Raw genomic sequence first — 18,951 nt, forward strand, 5'->3', positions numbered from 1 at the left:
TCTAGAAGTTGTAAATCCGTCGACACTGAAAAACCAACAACAGAAGGAGTAAAGTGTTTGTAATCTTTCAATGTCCTTTCTGATGGTAGCCTTATAACTCCCGAGTTTCGCAAAGTTGAGTAGCATCCACTAGATCTGTGGTGCAAGTAAAGGCACCATCGAATCACTGCTGGATGCCATCGCATGGAACGACTATCTTTTAACGAAGCTGCCTTGAGTTGCTGCTGCCAAAAAATTTCTTTAAATTTAGTATCATTTGCATCGTCACCTGAAGGACTGTGCTTATTCATAATTGTCAATAAATCACTGTGCATGTTACTGTCCACTTTCACTCCTTCCTCACGAATTATATCTTCTACTTTTTTGTGTAAAGATTGTATTTGTCGCTCCTTCTTTCTAACCTCATTATGCAGATTCCTCATTCTCTGATCCTTTTGTGATGATGTCAAATATCTGTAGTTGGTATGGCTAGAGGCTCCAGTCGATTCTGAGTTTGGTTGCTGTTGCTGCTTAAGCAGTCGATTAAGGCCACTGCGTAAAACATTCCTGTACTGTTTGCAGATCTGGCATCTACTTCCTGAAGTACCTTCCGGTAGTTTCCACAAACACCTGACATGACGGATTGTCAGGTGAAGCTGATCGTAATAAGCAACAACAGATGACCCTAATGGACAAAACTTACAGCACATGCCCATGCATGAATTTAAGATACTGTACCTTTATGATTGGTGAAAATACCCTCGTGCTTAATGATTAACGGATGGAACTTGATATCATTATTCCCTTCACACATCTTCTCTGGCTCAGGCAGATCTTCATCCTCAGCCAGTTCATCAAAAGCTTCAAAATCAGTCTGGCATGAAACATCAGCAGTAGTCACAATGGCTTCGACGGATATATTCCGTGTTGTTGGCGAGGCCACCTGGATGGAGTTGCTGGCAGTTGTGACCTCCTCCATGCCATCACTGCATGTAGGTGCATCTTTACAAGCAGGACTACTTGAAGGAGCAGCGTTCTTTGTTGACTTCCTTGAAGCTCCTTTTGGGACATACAGTCTAGTCTTGCGAGGCATGTCCTTAAAATCTATAAAACAATTACACTTATTGTTGGAGGAAATTTATTCACAGAACTGCACAATGTGATACCTACCTTACTTAAAAACACTGGATATTTCTTCACACCTTGCCCAGTTATCCAAATATGGGTACACAAAGAGTTGCCTCTTTATAACACATATTGCTGCCTGAAACGAAGAAAGAATATTTAATGGAGGTTTCACCGCCACTACCGCACACAGTTGGGTACTATTATACTATGAATAAAGTTACAAGTGCGCATCTATCGTTACGAGGGAGTTGTGGGTACACAAATGCTCCCACAGCCACCAAATCTCTCCCAAAAACACAATAACCTTCGTAAAATCCTTACCTGACTTGTTCCCTCAATGGTTGAACGTTGCTGGACGCTGATTCAAAGCGATACACTCACACAAAACGAAAGCACGAGGAAGAAAATTAATTCGCGCAACCGCGCCTCTGGTATATTCACGGATACTGTTTCCGTGTAATGGTTATCGACACCTTCCAAAGGTGTTGATAGCCGAGGTGTGGAGTGTATATCAGAATGTATAGTGAAGTACTGCCGTTTCATATCCCGTGTCCGGAGGTATATATTATCTATGATTTTATGCCGGTATATTTCCCAGCTCTATGGCACATTGCATCAGATGTTGTGCCAAAAATTGTACAGTACTGCTCAAATGTAACGTCGTCTCGCGATAGTGCAAGCGATTAAAACACTCGTTAATTAAAGGGCATGGCATCTATTTCACTTGTGAGTATTCATCTGAAATGAAATGGGATGAACACTTGTGAGCAAAATGGGTGCCACATCCTTTAATTAGTGAGTTCTTTTAATCACTTCCACCTTCGCGAGATGACGTTACATTTGAGCAGTACTGTATGATATGTATTTATGATACAAATACTCTAATAAAACAGTCGATTTGAATGGCATTACAAATACAGCCACCTACATAGTACATACTATGACAGTAGTGATACTCATGCTTGTTGTATGTAGATGGAGCAGCTACAAAGTGAACTACAACTATTAAGTGAAAGAGGTACAAGTTATGTTGTGTGTTTTGACATTATCATCAATACAAAAATATTACATAGTGATCTATGTACTAGTGGAACTTGTTAATGTAGACACTTAATAAATAATAAAATCTGTGGTTTCTGTACTCGCCAAACTATTCCTTTAGAATTAAACTGACCTGGAAAATCAGGACACTTTGATAACCAGGACACATTGCACAGGTTCCACTATAACGTGTACAGCTGGTAAGTTGTGCTCACATTCCTGTAGAGTCTCACCTCAAGCTGTACCAACCTGTGTCACTACCACAAGACATGTCATCTACCACTGAAGGAACTGTAGCCAGTTTAACTGAACACTTGATGCAGTGTCTACAGGTGGGGGAATGAGTGAATTATTAAGCTTCATGTCCACATAGATAATGGTGTAATGCTGCATTATGAAAAAATGTGTTACTTTTATGTAACTTCATTACATCAAGAGTCAATAATTATTTACTCTTGATTACATAGACAGTTTATTTGGTATACAAATGACATATACAGTGGCTTGTCATATGGTTATGATCTGTTCTTAATGGTAGAGCTCCTACCAGTACTCTTTAAACGTGTCCATTTTATAATAGGAGTTGGCCAGTAGCAAGAATACTGTTCAACAACTCACTGCTGCACTAGATAAGTACAAGACTAAGTTTGCTGTTATCATCAGTCAGCAGGTACCCCCTAGCTGTATTGGTCAGTGTGTTAGTAATGTAGTGTAGGGTATATTGTATCGTGAGTATGATGAGGCTAAGAAGATGTGGCAGAGTGAGAAGGAGCAATTGTTGCTTGAGAAATCTGAGGCTGAAGAAGCATTACAACAACAAGAAGCTAAATCATCTCACTTACTGGTATGTAGTTCATGAATGCATGCGTGTGTAGACTATTAAGTGTCATAGTTGATTGTATAGTAATGTAGTATTAACTATTTGTTCCACCATATAGACTGTGCAGGAAGCTCTCAGCTCTGACCCTGATTCAAGCAAGCAAAAGTTGTCAGAGTTTTCTCGTAAGATCACAGTGCTCAGGGTCAATGAGAGATCTTTGACTAGAAAACTTACCATCTTGCAGACATCTGAGAATGCTCTCAAAAAGGTATACTACTGTGAACCGCACATACGTACTATTACACTGGTCATTTTGAAGCTGGTTGATCATCTTTGCAAGCTTGTGTTATTTGACACCTTTCAGATTGAGATATATAAGCCATTATAGTCAGACCTACAGCTGTTTATGATGACTGGAGCTGTTCATGAGAATCTGTTTCACTTGTTTTACATCGTGGTACTTGAAATTATCAATGATTTAAAATTCTGCTCTTGTGTAATCTGGTATGGCATGTAAACTTCCTCCAAGCCCGGTAGTAGTCGGTACCACCTTAAGTTGGATTTAAATCAAATGCACACAAATTATTGGCAATACAAGGATGAATGTGTACTTTTAGGGGAATTCCTTGGACCTTATACCATCTAGCAAAACCAGACCAAAATAATACACAAATAAGCTCCTTTGTACTGGAAGTAAGTGTGTATGCCTCACCTCTGCCCTTGTCTGAATTTAAAATGTTATCAAGGTGCCATCTCTCCCAATGTCTCTGTAAATAAGTCTGCTTTCTACCACTGCCATGTTAGTTTGTGATGTAATTGGAGATAAGGCTCATTGCATTGCTATTGTGTGTAATTGTATTATTGTGCTGTTTTAGGAGAATGCTAAGCTCAAACAAGATCTGGTAGAATTGGAGAATTCGATTAAAGAACGTCTTGGTTACTTGCAGCGCTACAAGGAGGCTGCCTCATTCAAGATAGCTGGCCTGCAAGGCAAAGTAGCAGCTAGTGTGCCTGTAGAAGAAATTGACAAGGCCAACAAATTTCAAGAGGAGATGACAATGAAATATGCACAACTACTTCAGCAGCAGGAGACCAACCTGTTATCAAGCCACACCATCAACCAATCACAAGTTAGTATACAGTTTGGGGGCCAAGTGCATTTTTAAAGCGCTAGTAAATGACAAGTACTATAGATCTTTTTAAAGTATATACTGTATAGCTAAAATAAGGGAATGCTTAAGTATACACAGGTAAATGTACTTGGTCCCATGCCTCTGGCTACCTGTTTAGAAAGGCCACCTATCTATACCACTCTAAACTCCCCATTTGTGTCATGCCTGTCTTATGAAGCTATACCTGCCTACCAATATTCTGGCCCACAAATAACCTTTGAATGCAAGGCTCTCACTATTAGATTGAGCCAGTGATCATCCTGAGCAAGTGTACACATAACATTTATGTGTTACCAGGCAGAGGTGAAGCAGCTACAAAGACAGTTACAGGTGACCAAGCAGGAATTGGCAGCTGAGAAGAACAAATCGATCTTCACTCAACATCTACTGGGTACCAGCCGGCATCAACTAGGTATTTGTTTGTGTACCAGCAGTCATACTCACAGTATTGTAGCTACTACAAATAGTTGTTGTTTTATGTAGCAGCTTATATATATATACCAGAGTTGAGTTAAACCTTTGTACTGTGTATTAGCTATAACTTTGTCCAGAATTGTTGTACGCATAGTTACAAATCAATGGTACACACATCCTAGCATACATATGCATGCCAAAACATTTTTGTTAAGCCCAGCTGTTATTTAGCCCAGCATTTACAGCAAATTTATGTGCATACTAGTTAACTTCACTACCACCCAATGATGCTATTGTGTGTACTGTAGGACAAGCTAGCGATGATCATATTACAAGTCAGAGGATAGCAGCACTGGAGATGAAGGTGTGATGTGATGTATGGGGAAACCTGTTATCATGTTTGGACTGACCTTAATAAGTAGGTGATCGGTTATTTTGTCCACATGTAACACATTTGGGGATTTTTCTATGGTCAGTTTAGACGGGTGGCCTTATTATACAGTGACCTGATTAGTACTGCATCGTGTTACACCGTCATCATAGGAGCTGAACGAGAGACAGAGAGCAGACTTGGCATCCACACAACTCCAACATTGTCAGATACTTGTTACTAAACTACAAGAGAGAAATAAAGAACTTGAGAGGAAATGTGATGAGGTTTGTTCATAATACACTGTCTTGATGAACTGAATAACAATGGTGACCATTCAATTAGAGTGTTTGTCTTTAAGTTGTGTATTCTACTAGAGTAATTGAACACAGCTTTGTAACCTGAGCAGATTTTTGGGATAGAGTTGTGGTAGAAAATTATACTGTATTACAGCAAAATATAGTTCATTTGATTAAGCTTTTGTTTAAGTCGATCATACCCCTTGTGCTTTATTGCATGTTTAAACACTGTACAACTTGACAATATATTACACCATTGTGTAGTTGATTGATAAAATACACAATGACAGTTATCATGTTTTATACTCCAAACTCTGTTTGTTTAGCTGACAGCACTCAACCTTGAAGCACAGAACAGAGAGCAACAACTCAGAATACAATTAACCAGTAAGTTTCAGTATCTGTCAAGCTAATCCATTACCACCATCAGGTTCAGTGTCTCGTGAAGCTAAAGAGTCACTAGAGAGGAGGCTAAGTGATGTGGAGCATTCAGAAGCTGCTCTAAAACTAGAGGTATTGAGACTAAAAGATGTTGCAGAGATGGCTAAAGAGCAGAGTGCATTACTTACACTACAAGAACAGCTAAAGAACAATGAGCTGACATCATTACAACAACAGCTGCTTGAACACCAAACCAAATCTGATGATAAAGCAACTATAGGTAAGTACTGACTTTTATGTGCTATTAATGACTCCTATTGATAATACAATTTAGCCCTTACAAACACATTAATTAGGACCACCACCGTGACAAAGGAGAGTGTTCTGATTTTAGTGGCCTATATATGGGACCATGGACAAATGTCCTGATTATCAACATTTTGGGGTGTCCTTTTTGGGTTGCATGTATAGTTAATTTACCAATTTGACTTTTACTCTACCAAATTCTGAAGTACGTTGGAAATTGCTAATTGGCCGACTAGTAATAACAATAGTAGTCATGTGTCATTGTTGTGTTGTGCGTTATTAGGGAAACTTCATCGTCAAGTGATGTCATTACAGACCAGTGAGGCAGTTACACTACAGAAACTGGAACAAGCTAATGCAAAGGTAACTGCTAGCTATTGTAACTGAAGTATATATTGCTCAGCTACCCATACTGTGAACACGCATGGTTTGGTTTGACACTGAATATATAACCATCTGAACTCACTTGTATTTTGTCGCCATGTATCTGGTATATTTTTTGTTGTAGACCTCAAATATTGGTACCTCCATTAACATGTGCGTGCCACCACAATAGTAAATGATCATTAACATGTGTATGCCAATTCAATCACAATAGTAAATGAAGTCCATGTTTGTTAAATACAAAATTCCATTCAACTACTCTTATAAAACACACACTACCTGTTGATGAATTCTCTAATAGAACAGTCACCTCTGCTGTTTAAGTAATTGTTAATGGAGATTCAGGGTGCTAGTATTTTAGTAGTCCTATTTGTCATTGTCCCTTACCTCACAATGTCCCTGATTTGCCCTTGTCCCTTACTGTTAGGTGAAGTCCATGGAGGCCACGTTGTTGACACTAGAGAGATCATGTGATGACAAGGAACAAGCACTGATTGTTTGTAGGCATGAAGCAGCTGATAGAGTGAAACAATTGCAGTCAACAATACAAGTGAGTTGTAGACACTTTATGCAGTGTGTTTCCCTTAAGTAGCTGAATTTTCTAGATACGTACATCTCTATTCTGGAAGTATCCTTGTTAGAGGTGTGTCCTAATGCAGGCAACTAAGTAAACGGTTTTTTACACTAATACAAATGGGATAGGTGTCCTGATTTTATCAAAGATTGCGTTATTAGTGAGATGTCACTAATTTAAGGGTGCATATGTGTTTGTGTGTGTGCATGCTTGTATGCATGCTTAATCCGCTGGAATTAATACTGTCATTGCCCTAGGAACTACGCAGACAGTTCAGTGGTTCTATACCGCTAACATTACAAGAGAAATATTCCTCAATGATCCTGAAATTACAAGAAGACAAAATTAAATCAGACCAACATTTAGCTGAGGTCAGTCTTGTGTTTTTACAGTGCTAATGATCACCTCGCACATAACAGGCTCGACGACACAAGGAAGAAGTTGAATTGAAAGTTGAACAACTTCAACTACAACACAGTCGTCTACAAGAAATGTTGTCATCGTCGAGACATGATAGAACAACAGCAATGGTGAGTGTAGTGTACTATAGCAGAACACTGACTATTCATGTGCAAACTTACTAATGATTGTCAGCCATTTGTGCCAAATTAAGGCGAAGGGATACGCTTTCAGATTGGGAGAAAACATCACCATACTTGTTATGTACTGCCGTAGGTGTCACTTTAAGCTGGGCCTTTCAGATGGCACTACTTGAATGTGGTACTAGTAGCTGAGTAATGATATGTTAGTAGCATCACTACAAGCATCTAAACACTTAGAAATTACCATGCACTACGTTTAATCTCTTAAAGAATGCTGCACGCAAAAATTGAGCTGCACATGCTCTATGCAGCACTATATACCTAGTCTTGTTGTGGGAGATAGTAACACAGTATACTACAGTAACACTTTGTTATTACACTATTTTACAGGAACAACATTCAACATTTGGAGGCACAAGGTCATCAGAGCTGCAACAAGAGCAGACTATTCTCAACCTGCAGGAAGAGGTACTGTACATCTGGTCACTTTACAGATTACCTGTTACATATGTATGCTAAATAATTTCTATGTACATTGGAGACCAGAATAGGATAAATTTGCAATTGCATGTGTGTGTGGAGTGTGTGTACTGCATGTGCATGTTTGTGTGTACGTGTACGTGTGTAGATACTCTAGTACGTGTTACCATGTGTATATGTCACTGTGTACAGGTAAAGATACTGAACAGTACAGTTAGAAAACAGGAGAAGACTATTGCTAGACTGGAAGAAAGTTCACTATCAGCGGTAAAGGTGCCACAATACATGTATACTATACTGTTGTATGTGTATATAGACCATTGGCAATATACGAATAATGTGTACAATATTTCACCCATTACACTATAGGGTAACCAGGATCCTACCATGATTAGTAAATTGAGGACTGAACTATTGGAGTCCCATCAGGTGAATTAACACGTTAATAAAATATTGTCAATCAATAGGTGCATGGTTCTTATCCTTAAAGATAAATGTGTTTAGCTACTAAATCATGCACACATGTTTTATTTTGCTTGATAGAAAATGTTGAAAGTTGATGATGCTCTAAAAGATGCACACTCCCAATTACTGGAAAAAGACAAGGTTAGACACATTGGAATGACTTTTACAACCAGAAGTCATCGTTGTAATACTTTAATGGGAGCAGTACTTTCCTTTCTCCACTTTAGATTTGCTGAACTTATAGTTATATGCTGGTAATGTAGTGTGTACTTACACTGCTTGTAGGAGTTGACACAACTTCGTATGTTACTGGATAACAAGACATTACATGAAGCTATCCCGAACGATAACCTGATCACTTCACAACAACTGAATCTTGCCCAGGAAACCATTGATAACCTCAAGGTGTTATCACCCAGTCTGTGTAGTGAAGTGTAGTAGTGTGATTTACGTACATACGTATTTTGTGGGTGGTGTACACTCGTCACAATGTGTGTATGTACTTGCGTAGTGAAACTGCCATATTCTATTACAAAATTGTATTTCAGAATCTTGTTGAGCAAAAAGAAAAAGCTGCTACAAAGTACCAATCTCTACTAGAACAATCTAGACAGGTTAGCATACATTTTGTAATTTCTACAGCAGTACTTGCCTTAAGTATTCTACATCACAACCTTGTACCGCCCTCTCTCTGTATAATCTCCATCTTATTAAGCACAATAGCTCATCATTATATTACCTTATAGGAGACCCAGTTACTGAACAAGGCCCACAAGGAGGAGGTACAAAGACTGATGCAACAGATCCACACACAGTCAGACAACACATTCACTAAACTGAAACAAGCAGCACTGGTGAGGGGTGGACTATCACCATATTGTATCATGTGTACTACTCCATCATCTTAGGATACTGTTAACATGCCTTCACCTCAACTACCAACTGAGCAGCAGGTATAGCTTTGTGTTGTATTGCAGTGAAAAGGAACGCTGCATGTTTATATGCTAATTTGATGCCTTGATAATCCACAATGCCTCAGTCATACGCTGCACTATAATCTGACATGTTTTCCACCACCTTGATTAAATACACTCTAAATTGACATGTTATTTGGCACATGCGACGATTTTAATATATTTATCTGATTTAACTGAAAATGTTTTGTAATACGTAATTGCAAACACTGTAAAACAATGACTTAATCTCAAAAGCATACGCCAATATATTGCTTGTATAAAGAGGAGTGCAAGGCCACAAGCCTTCCTCAAATACAATAAGTTTATATGTTAAATATACAGTATATGTCACTACTTGTGTCATCCTAGTTGGCACGGCTGCAAGAGCTCGAAGAGCTGTTGAAGGAACAAGAGGCTACAATAGTTTCACTGAATGAGAAGTTGGAATTCACTAAAGCTTCTCTACAAGCTGAGAATCATGCCCTGGTTCTAAAAAAGGACAAGGAAATCAAAAAGTGTGTAGTGTCTGTCTGCGTGTCAGTCAGTCTGTCTGTGCTTGTACATGTGTCTGGTTGTGTATGCACGTTTCTCTACTATATGAGGACCTGTTGTTAATTGGGGAAGTCAATGTCCATCCTTCCTTCTCTTGCAAAGTGGGTGCATTATAGTGCGACTCAATGTTCATTCCATGATATTTGGTACAACCTCCCACGGATTACTAGTCATACCTGTCCTAGAATTTGAGTGGAGCATAGGTATTCCAGTATTCTCTGGGTGGCATTGCTGTGTCATAGCTGCTGCTTATTTGTCATGTGTGTATGTACAATTTAGTGTCTTGTTCACACTTTGTTAGGATACAAGGAGCTCGTGATAGATCACTGGCAGAGAAGAATTTCCAGTTACAGCAGAAAGACACTAAGATAGTCGAATTGGAACAAGAGCTTGAAGTGATAGAAGGAGAGTTGTCAGCGGCAAGGGAACAAGCTCCTTCACGTACCATGAAGAATATGGTCGACAAGTTGAAAACACAACTTGCAACCAAAGAAAAGCAGCAGAAAGTATGTACAGACACCTCAGGACATTTACATACTTAGAGTTAAGGTCTTAATGTCTCTTAGTTAAGTACATAGATTGACCTGGAAAACCAAGGAACCATGGTAATATTGGACCCCAAGGTGTCCATGTTATGTAACTTTCTTTGATAGGGCACAATTTTATTGCTAAAAAGTGCAATTTTATTTTTTTGTAGATTTGGATCACGTAGCATTCCCTACAATAATAATACCAGTAAAATAAAGAAATGCACATATTTATGGCCTTCACGAATTTGAACCTATAACAGTGTGGTATGGTTAGTGGTTTGTCTTCTCAGGCATTAAATGAAGCACTTAAGCAAGTCAGAGCAGATTTAGTGGAAGCAACTCAAAATGCAGTCAAGGTATGTACGTACAGTGTATATAGTTGCTTTAATGTAGTAGAATTAATATTCTGTGTGCATGTGTGGTTTAGTACAAAACTCTTGGCAATGATTTAATTGTGTACAGCAATAGAGCACTTTATGTTACACATTTTAGGCACATGCTAAAGAACATGAGAATGACCGAACAGTTCAGGATATCATTGACAAGCAGACTGGTGATTTGAAGGTGACAGTGTAGCTGTATAACTTGGTCTAATAATTTGACTAGTTTCACTGCATGATTTACAGCACATGGTGCATATGACATGTTTTGTGTGACTTCTTCATGTGTGTGTGCGTGTGTGCGTGTGTGTGTGTGTGTGTGATGGGAATATTTCCTTTGCCACTAAACAGTCTTTTAATATGTATTTCACTTGTAGGCTCAAATCACCACCCTCACCAGTGAACTACACAAGTTAAGAGAGAGACACAACACAAGCGAACGTGACCATTCCATAGCTAGTACTGAACTATCTGACTTAAAGCAGGTATGAGGTTAGGTGTCATACTGGTTACTCCATAACATGGTGTGTATATGACAGGAACTGGTTAAGAGAGATGGTCAAGTTAAGGCACTACAATCAAGTTTGGACACCAAGCAAGCACAAATAGACACACTCAGTTCTCATAAGAAAGAATTGGAGAGACACAATGAAGAGGTATACAGGCAGTGTATTTAATGTGGCTACTGATGCAGTATTGAAAGTACTCTATGCAATGAGAAAATCATTTAGGGCTTTGTATGGCAAAACTTTTGTTTTGTGAATTTGTTCAGTTGAAATTTAATGTAAACTTTGAAGATAGACACACTGATAACAGATGTAGAGTTACTATTTGACATATTATTTCTAAATTCATTTTTGTACTTGGTTTTGCTACTAGTTTTAGTGACAAAGTGATTTGTTCAATATCTGTTACATCACAGTTACAGCAGTTATCTAGAGGAGACTTGATTGCCGAGCTCAAGATGAGGTGTCAAGCTCTACAACAAGAACTGGACCAACACAAGCAACAGAAACAAGAAGCCATTAATGGCCAGTCATCCACAGAAAAGGTCAGTCACTCGATAGAATTGTACGGCACAACTTGTGGGATTAGTTACAGTGGTACCTATCTATACAATCACTTTAGAAATGGCTTGCTTTTGCTGCAATATAGAGGTTTCCTCTTTCAAAGGTAAAAATGTATAGAACCAGACCTGTTGGATCCAAAGTCTTGGTCCCATGTTCTTATGGAAGTTTTAGACATTGTTTTAGGTGATGTTTCTTCTCATCACAGGTATCTGCTGAGAAAGTACTGCAGTGGGAAGAGAGTAAGAAGTGGCAGAAGAAAGTTGACTCACTAAAAACAAAGCTGTCCGACAGTAACAAAGAAGTGGAGTCACTTCAGAAGCAGATCAGGTCACTGAAGGAGACACTAGAGAGGTATATGTGTACTGTACACACAGCAATGATATACACATGTCATGGTGCTGTTGCTAGGTCTGATAGAGAGAAGAGTTACCTTCATAAGAAACTGCAGACAGTCCAGAAGTATCCTTCATCACGTCTCAGGACACCTACCACTCTCACTAACACTGATGATGTCCAGTCTATGAACCAAGTGGAGGAGTTGAAGAGACAAATACACCAACTGGAAGAAGAGGTGTGTGTGTGTTTTAAAATCCCATAATGACCTGGAAAATCAGTACAATGTGATAATCAGGATATTTTTGGGTGGTCCCAAGGTGTCCGTATTATACAGGTTCCACTATACTGGTCATCTATTTAATTTTGCACCAATGCAAAGTTTTGCTGATATTTTGATAACCAATGTTGGATAATATTTTCAAGCAAATAAATGTAGCCAGTCCAATATGGTACTGCATGCCTATATTTCAGCAGAATTTTATTATAATGGACCAGTTTATAGTGCCAGTAGTGCTATAGGGTACATTTAAGCAGTAATAACAATGTAATGCGAGAAAATGCAACTCATTCCATTTATAAACATCATTTGGTGCATGTGAGCATTTATTTCTAATTAAATATATGTGTCTGTACCTGCTGTTTTTTGTTTCTTCTTCATGGTACTGATCCGATCCGAATTACTGATATACAAAAAGTACAATTGATAAGTTTTTTCTGACAACCAATCCAGTTATCAGTGTAACTACAAAAACTTTCATGTGTATGCTAGGACTAATCCATAATACAAAGCTATGGCCCGACTTCAATAGTTGAGTTGATTTAATAGGTGTAGTGTTGAGAAATAACTGGGAAGGCAATTGAGAAGTGAGAAATAACTGAGAAATAATCAAGAAATTAAGTGAGAAATCAGAAATATTTGGGAAATAGGATTTTTCATGATTTAAGCTTCATCAGATTAAGACAGAAAAGCGAGGAAAAGAGTTGTATTGTGTCTTCCAGCACAATGACTGAGGGAGCTAGCCATGAATGTAGCAACTACTGATGGTGAAAGAATTCATTGTCTATGTCTAGCACATGTTCAGTTACACACTATGAAATTTTTATGGATGCTCTGTTAATCACGAAATCTGTGAAAATCACGTGCCATGAAAATTTTGCACATTTAGTATTATTAGTAAGGTTTTTACTACTAGTATTTTATAATATTCCATTTAGGTAGTAAGACTGAACCATGTTATTGTTACTAATAAGAAGTCAGACCAACATAGCACTGAGGCAACTATACAGCAGTTAGAAGAATACATACAAACACTGGAGGCTCAATTGTCTGTAAAGGTGTGTGTAGTTTGTGTGTGTGTAGTGTGCGTGTGTAGTGTGCGTGCGTAGTGTGCGTGCGTGTATGCTTACATTCGTGTGTGTGTGTTATATAAACTGATAATTTGTCCACCCCCACAGGTACCTGGTAACAACTTCACTATCATAAAGTCTCAACTACAGAAACTACAACAACAACTGCTAGAACGAGAGAGGGAGAATATTCAGTTACAATTCCAATATGAGCAGGCCAGTGTAGATCTACCCAGACTGCAGGTGTGCATGCGTGCGTACGTGCGTGTGTTATAATTGTGTTTTTGTATTTGCTTTAGAACAGAGTTAAAGATTTAGAGCATTACAATGAAGTACTGAAACAAACTAAGCAAAAAGACAATGAAAGAGAACATATTACTGGGGTATGCCATATATGTACTATTTGCATATCTGTGTACAGTGAAACGTCTCTTTAAAATAACAATTAAAACACACTGAGAATGTACTGGCAAGGTTTTTCACTATTTAGAGACCGGAGGATGATGTGGGCGAAGACTATACCCACAAACTAATTACTGAGGTCACATTCTAACCTATAGCATATTGAGAGGTTCCACTATGGTGTGTATCAATATGACATTATCACATATTGTGATTGTTGCTCTGCATAGAACATGTCTGGTGGTCATCGTGTGACAGAACTTGAGAAGGTGATATCTGCAATGAAGAAGGTGATGGAAAAGCTACAAGATGAAAATGAGTCACTAAAGAAATCTGCAAATTCAAAGGTACATTGGTAACTGTGTTGAAAGGCAATAAAAAGTTTTGCCAAGTAGTTTTTGAGATATGCATTTATACCATGTTATATATTTTGTTTAAAGAGTTTTGTGTGTCTGCTTTTTTGATTTCACCTGATAGGAACCCTGTACACTTTATAATGATACTTTACTATGTATACATTACATGACATGGTCACTATATTCACTGGTATTCGTTTATTGTGTATTTACGTATATTAGAACACTGTTCCACTTAACAATCCTGTAATCATCATGTAGAAAGATTTGGATGGTTTCAAGTTGAAGGCTACAGATTATGATGAGCCGACAGTACCAATGAGACAATTTCAGAAGTTATCCAAAGATAATGATAAACTAAAGAAGGACCTTAAGAAGGTACTCCCAATACTGTGTAACATGTAGTGTACCCCAGTGAACCTGTAGGAGACTGATAATTGTGAACACCTCCAGTTAAAGATCAGTAGACTACAAGTGGAAAACAACAGGTTACAAGATGAGATGCAAAAAATGGTAATCATTGTGCAGTACATGTTTACCATTATGTAGAGGATGTTGCATTATTATACTGATTGATTGTTTGATATGATTTTGTTTAGCTTCTGCCATCATCTGACAAGCCTAAAGGGAATCTCACCATACAATATGAGGAACAACTTAAGAAACTTAGAAGTGAGCTAGAGAAAAAGGTATCACTGAATGATTACACATAAAACAATACACATACTTAGGCTTGTCCCATTAACCCAGTGTTGTTTCTGACCCTCTGGTGTATATTTTAGTACTATCTAGTAACCAGACTCCACCTCAGTATTGAAGAATGTTCATATCCTGAAATTTAATAAAATTTATTAAAACCCACAATCAGTTGTAACAAGCATGCTTATAAAAGGAATTGGTGTACTACTTTCACTTCATAATAGTAGGGATCATCTAAAGATGGTTTAAAAAGATTTTTTGCAAGGCCCCCCATATTGTACGTCAGGGGCCCAAACACTAAAGCATTAGCTGATCCGTGTGTGTGTGTGTGTATGTAATGTGAGCATGCACAGCTAAATTGGGTATGGTAACTTAGCTCAGGAATGTATATAATTTGACTTTGATGCAGGTAGAAAATTGATGATTTTACCACTCTACTTTATTTTGCTAGGGAAAGTTCTGTAGTTCTTGTAGCCTAAAACTACACACACTGATTGAAAGTCTGTTCACTATGCATCTGTTACACAATATGGGCATGCATGACAACAATAGTTGAGGTAGTGTAGCCTGAAACTACACACTGATCGAAGTCTGTTTACTGGGTTACTTGGAGAAGGTTGTAACTACAGCAGCTTACTTGTTATGCATTGAACAACGAGTCAACATCTGTTTCCACGTGTTTAATTTCAATTGTGGGTTTACTCACATGAGTCATATATGGCCTGATGGAAAATTTAATTGTCAAGTGAACAGAACTTGTTGCAAAGTGATAGGAGTAACCACCATCGAGTTATGGATCATTTTACAAAGGGTTTGTATGTTTCCTTACCGAAAAGTTGGTTTATTTTTGGCTTCACCGTTTAACATTAGGATAAAACCTAGCTATCAGTTTAATCCTTGTTGCATCACAAGTAGAATGACATAAATAGCGTAGCCATAGGATGGATGCTTTGAAAGTTACAGCACTTTGTGCAAGGCATGCGTATTTATTAAGTTTAAATCCAGTTTTGGACTATGTGGGTTTAAAGATTAATGTTGTGAACAGGGCACTTCGCAACATTAAAATTCACAACATTTTTCTTCACACAGATTTTTGTTTACAGCAACTCTTATAACAACTTGTTAGATGTCAGGAGTTTATGGAATAGGGCATGTTGTGGGATGTGTGCTCATGATTTGTTGCCTAGTGGCAGGGTTTGATATGACAGTTTCAACAGGTATGTTTAATCTTCAGTCTTATTGCAAGTCAGTGTAGCCATGATTCGCATACAAGGATAGAATGGGACCAGACATCATAAAACAAATTTCATGTCTGAATGCACGCCCTAACTATTTAATTACTAAAAGCGAAATGGCCATTCTGCTTTGTTTTCAGCTATGTTTCACCCATTATACACAGCACAACAAATGAACTATTACAAATAAAGAACTAGAAATACCTCTGTAATAAAACCAGTCAACTTACAGACAGCTTCCATGATGCATAGTCAACACAAGCTGTCCCGCACTACCTGTGAATCAACACCTATGTGTAGTGGAACACTGTATCCATTGTAGCTACTGCAGTATGTGAAAAGACACATATCGGGCCTAAGAGATGGCAAACAGCAAGGAAACTAACCCCGTAGCACTATTCCATAGTTTGAGTTATGCTTGGCTGAAGGTATCAGTCAGTTATTTCGTAGAAAATTGAGCTAAATAGAAATTGCTAAAGTGTTTGGGGTCACTTTGAAGGCTGTCAAACTACGCTATCATGAAGGAAAAGTGAGGTTGAATTTAAGTCCAAACCTTCATCACCCCTACCATACAGTGATCACTGTTTCCAAGTGATTACTTGTTGGGGCGAGCCTGAGCGAGCCCCACACTAGCGAGTCGCCCACGTAAGTTTCGTGTCATGGACCATGCGCAAACAACTACAAAAGAAATCGGAAAACTTACCGAATTAATGCCCACTGTAGTCCATGTCACGGCAAAGTAAACGGCGTAGATTACAGCACTTCCATATATGCTCGTGTCGTCGACCGTGCCACGGAAAAATAAACGGCGTAGATTACAGCACTTCCATATATGCTCGTGTCGTCGACCGTGCCACGGAAAATAAACGGCGTAGATTACAGCACTTCCATATATGCTCGTGTCGTCGACCGTGCCACGGAAAATAAACGGCGTAGATTACAGCACTTCCATATATGCTCGTGTCGTTGACCGTACCACGGAAAAATAAACGGCGTAGATTACAGCACTTCCATATATGCTCGTGTCATCGACCGTGCCACGGAAAATAAACGGCGTAGATTACAGCACTTCCATATATGCTCGTGTCGTCGACCGTGCCACGGAAAAATAAGCGGCGTAGATTACAGCACTGCTCGTGTCCTCAACCATGCCACGTGTTGTCACGTTGAGATTGGCTATACATGGTACAGCACTGCTCGTGTCCTCAACCATGCCACGTGTTATCACGGTGAGATTGGCTATAGATGGTACATAAGGCCAATGAAACTTGATTACCAGTTTCTTGCTCAAATTTTTGAAAATTTGATGCGGGCGGGCGGTTATTATTCATTATTCATTATTTTCTAAAAGCACAACACACATCTCAAACATGAAGATTTCTGCCAAAAAAGTGAGTCTACATTGATTACTCCTGCATTAAATAGCTAAAATACGTTACTAATCCGTATAACAAGTGATTTTTCCATTGAGTATAGCTCATTGCTCCATTAGAGTAAAAGTGACTGCTCTATTAGAGTATTTCAATCTGAAATACCAATAATGAAATTCCATGCGGGTGTATCAAAAGCATGCGGGCGATGACGCGAAACTGGTAATCAAATTTCATTGGCCTAATGGATAGAGAAGAACGGCTTAGAAGAAGAAGAGAGCAGTATAGATTGAGAAGAGATCGCGAAACACCAGAGCAAGCGGAAGAAAGACGAAGGAGAAACAGAGAAAGTAGCAGAAGAAGACGTACTCAATTGACACAACAGCAAAGGGACACAATCTTACAGCAGAGAAGGCAGGATTAGTACGTTTTAATTAAATTTATTCAGTAGTATAATTTGTTTATATTGATAGTGGTTTGAATGCTGGTGTAGTAACAAATGCTCATGTGAATGTGGACCAATCACAGCATCTCCAGTGTCAGGTGCCAGTTGACATTAGCTACCCTGCAGTCATTGCCAAGATTAGGGAATTTCATGCTGAAGTGGCTTCTCACTGACTCCTCGTGCTGACTTTGCCATCTTGCCGCAGTGCCTGTAAAAGTATACATAGTATCATTAGCTAGCTATAGCTTCTAAGTTCAGACCAGGCTCGCCCCACGATGCTGCTAGCATCTGCCTAGTACTTCTCTAATTGCTGCTGTAAGAGTCTACCACCTGGAATTGAAATTTCAGTAAGTACTCGAAATCAAATATTTGCCATTCTTGGTATTGATACTTTTTTATAACACATCATATATTGTCAACTAACCGATATGTGGTATGGTTAAGACTATCCTTTACACATTTTTGTGGTTTGTTATCTTCATACATACAATATTCTATTAGTTCCCAACTATCCCCGTGTGTATGTTTTGAGTTGTGTATATTTGTGTATTTCAAATTACAATTACAATTACCTTTACTACTACATTTAGAATGTCATGTTGCAAGAGGTACGGAAACACTTGCAGACTGCAGCACAACGTGAAAAAGAAATATTGAAACTGAGTGGTCACTCTGATGTGAGTGATGTGTTGTCCATAAACTACATACACCTTTTGTGTGCATGTGGAAGAAGTTGTTTCAAATGTATTATACGCAGTCAACCCATTCACATAGTGTTACAAAGGTTAATACTTAACTTCTGGTATTGTTATATGTACCCGCAGTCCTCAGAACGTGTAGTTCAGTTGATACATGAAAGAGATGATTTAAAGCAGAAGGTGGAACAAGTGAGTACCGAAATTGTTACACATATGCAAT

General features: G+C 38.5%; 1 protein-coding gene across 9 annotated transcripts in view; it reads left to right on the plus strand.

Annotated features, from left to right (window-relative positions):
• The window catches only part of LOC136261757 (centrosomal protein of 290 kDa-like), a 66,497-nt gene that overhangs the window by 14,686 nt on the left and 32,860 nt on the right, over window positions 1-18,951 (plus strand). For 2 of the 9 annotated variants that reach the window (XM_066055804.1, XM_066055807.1), the window contains 41 exons: window positions 2,083-2,125; window positions 2,374-2,480; window positions 2,729-2,818; window positions 2,864-2,992; window positions 3,087-3,236; window positions 3,844-4,098; window positions 4,438-4,552; window positions 4,863-4,918; window positions 5,098-5,211; window positions 5,550-5,610; window positions 5,654-5,884; window positions 6,194-6,273; window positions 6,722-6,844; window positions 7,126-7,239; window positions 7,288-7,398; window positions 7,801-7,878; window positions 8,083-8,163; window positions 8,260-8,319; window positions 8,434-8,496; window positions 8,641-8,760; window positions 8,904-8,969; window positions 9,102-9,209; window positions 9,264-9,308; window positions 9,681-9,826; window positions 10,165-10,369; window positions 10,684-10,749; window positions 10,886-10,957; window positions 11,151-11,258; window positions 11,313-11,429; window positions 11,696-11,824; window positions 12,049-12,194; window positions 12,252-12,414; window positions 13,395-13,514; window positions 13,635-13,769; window positions 13,826-13,909; window positions 14,159-14,275; window positions 14,546-14,662; window positions 14,711-14,797; window positions 14,884-14,973; window positions 18,624-18,710; window positions 18,858-18,920. In XM_066055804.1, the coding sequence (XP_065911876.1) occupies window positions 2,083-2,125; window positions 2,374-2,480; window positions 2,729-2,818; window positions 2,864-2,992; window positions 3,087-3,236; window positions 3,844-4,098; window positions 4,438-4,552; window positions 4,863-4,918; window positions 5,098-5,211; window positions 5,550-5,610; window positions 5,654-5,884; window positions 6,194-6,273; window positions 6,722-6,844; window positions 7,126-7,239; window positions 7,288-7,398; window positions 7,801-7,878; window positions 8,083-8,163; window positions 8,260-8,319; window positions 8,434-8,496; window positions 8,641-8,760; window positions 8,904-8,969; window positions 9,102-9,209; window positions 9,264-9,308; window positions 9,681-9,826; window positions 10,165-10,369; window positions 10,684-10,749; window positions 10,886-10,957; window positions 11,151-11,258; window positions 11,313-11,429; window positions 11,696-11,824; window positions 12,049-12,194; window positions 12,252-12,414; window positions 13,395-13,514; window positions 13,635-13,769; window positions 13,826-13,909; window positions 14,159-14,275; window positions 14,546-14,662; window positions 14,711-14,797; window positions 14,884-14,973; window positions 18,624-18,710; window positions 18,858-18,920 (4,452 nt within the window). Of the gene's footprint in view, window positions 1-2,082; window positions 2,126-2,373; window positions 2,481-2,728; window positions 2,819-2,863; window positions 2,993-3,086; window positions 3,237-3,843; window positions 4,099-4,437; window positions 4,553-4,862; window positions 4,919-5,097; window positions 5,212-5,549; window positions 5,611-5,653; window positions 5,885-6,193; window positions 6,274-6,721; window positions 6,845-7,125; window positions 7,240-7,287; window positions 7,399-7,800; window positions 7,879-8,082; window positions 8,164-8,259; window positions 8,320-8,433; window positions 8,497-8,640; window positions 8,761-8,903; window positions 8,970-9,101; window positions 9,210-9,263; window positions 9,309-9,680; window positions 9,827-10,164; window positions 10,370-10,683; window positions 10,750-10,885; window positions 10,958-11,150; window positions 11,259-11,312; window positions 11,430-11,695; window positions 11,825-12,048; window positions 12,195-12,251; window positions 12,415-13,178; window positions 13,515-13,634; window positions 13,770-13,825; window positions 13,910-14,158; window positions 14,276-14,545; window positions 14,663-14,710; window positions 14,798-14,883; window positions 14,974-18,623; window positions 18,711-18,857; window positions 18,921-18,951 lie in introns of those variants that run through there. The other 7 variants (XR_010704010.1, XM_066055806.1, XR_010704011.1 and 4 more) reach the window with 6 other exon arrangements.

The sequence above is a fragment of the Dysidea avara genome, chromosome 7 (assembly GCF_963678975.1).
Source record: "Dysidea avara chromosome 7, odDysAvar1.4, whole genome shotgun sequence".
Taxonomy (NCBI): Eukaryota; Metazoa; Porifera; class Demospongiae; order Dictyoceratida; family Dysideidae; genus Dysidea; species Dysidea avara.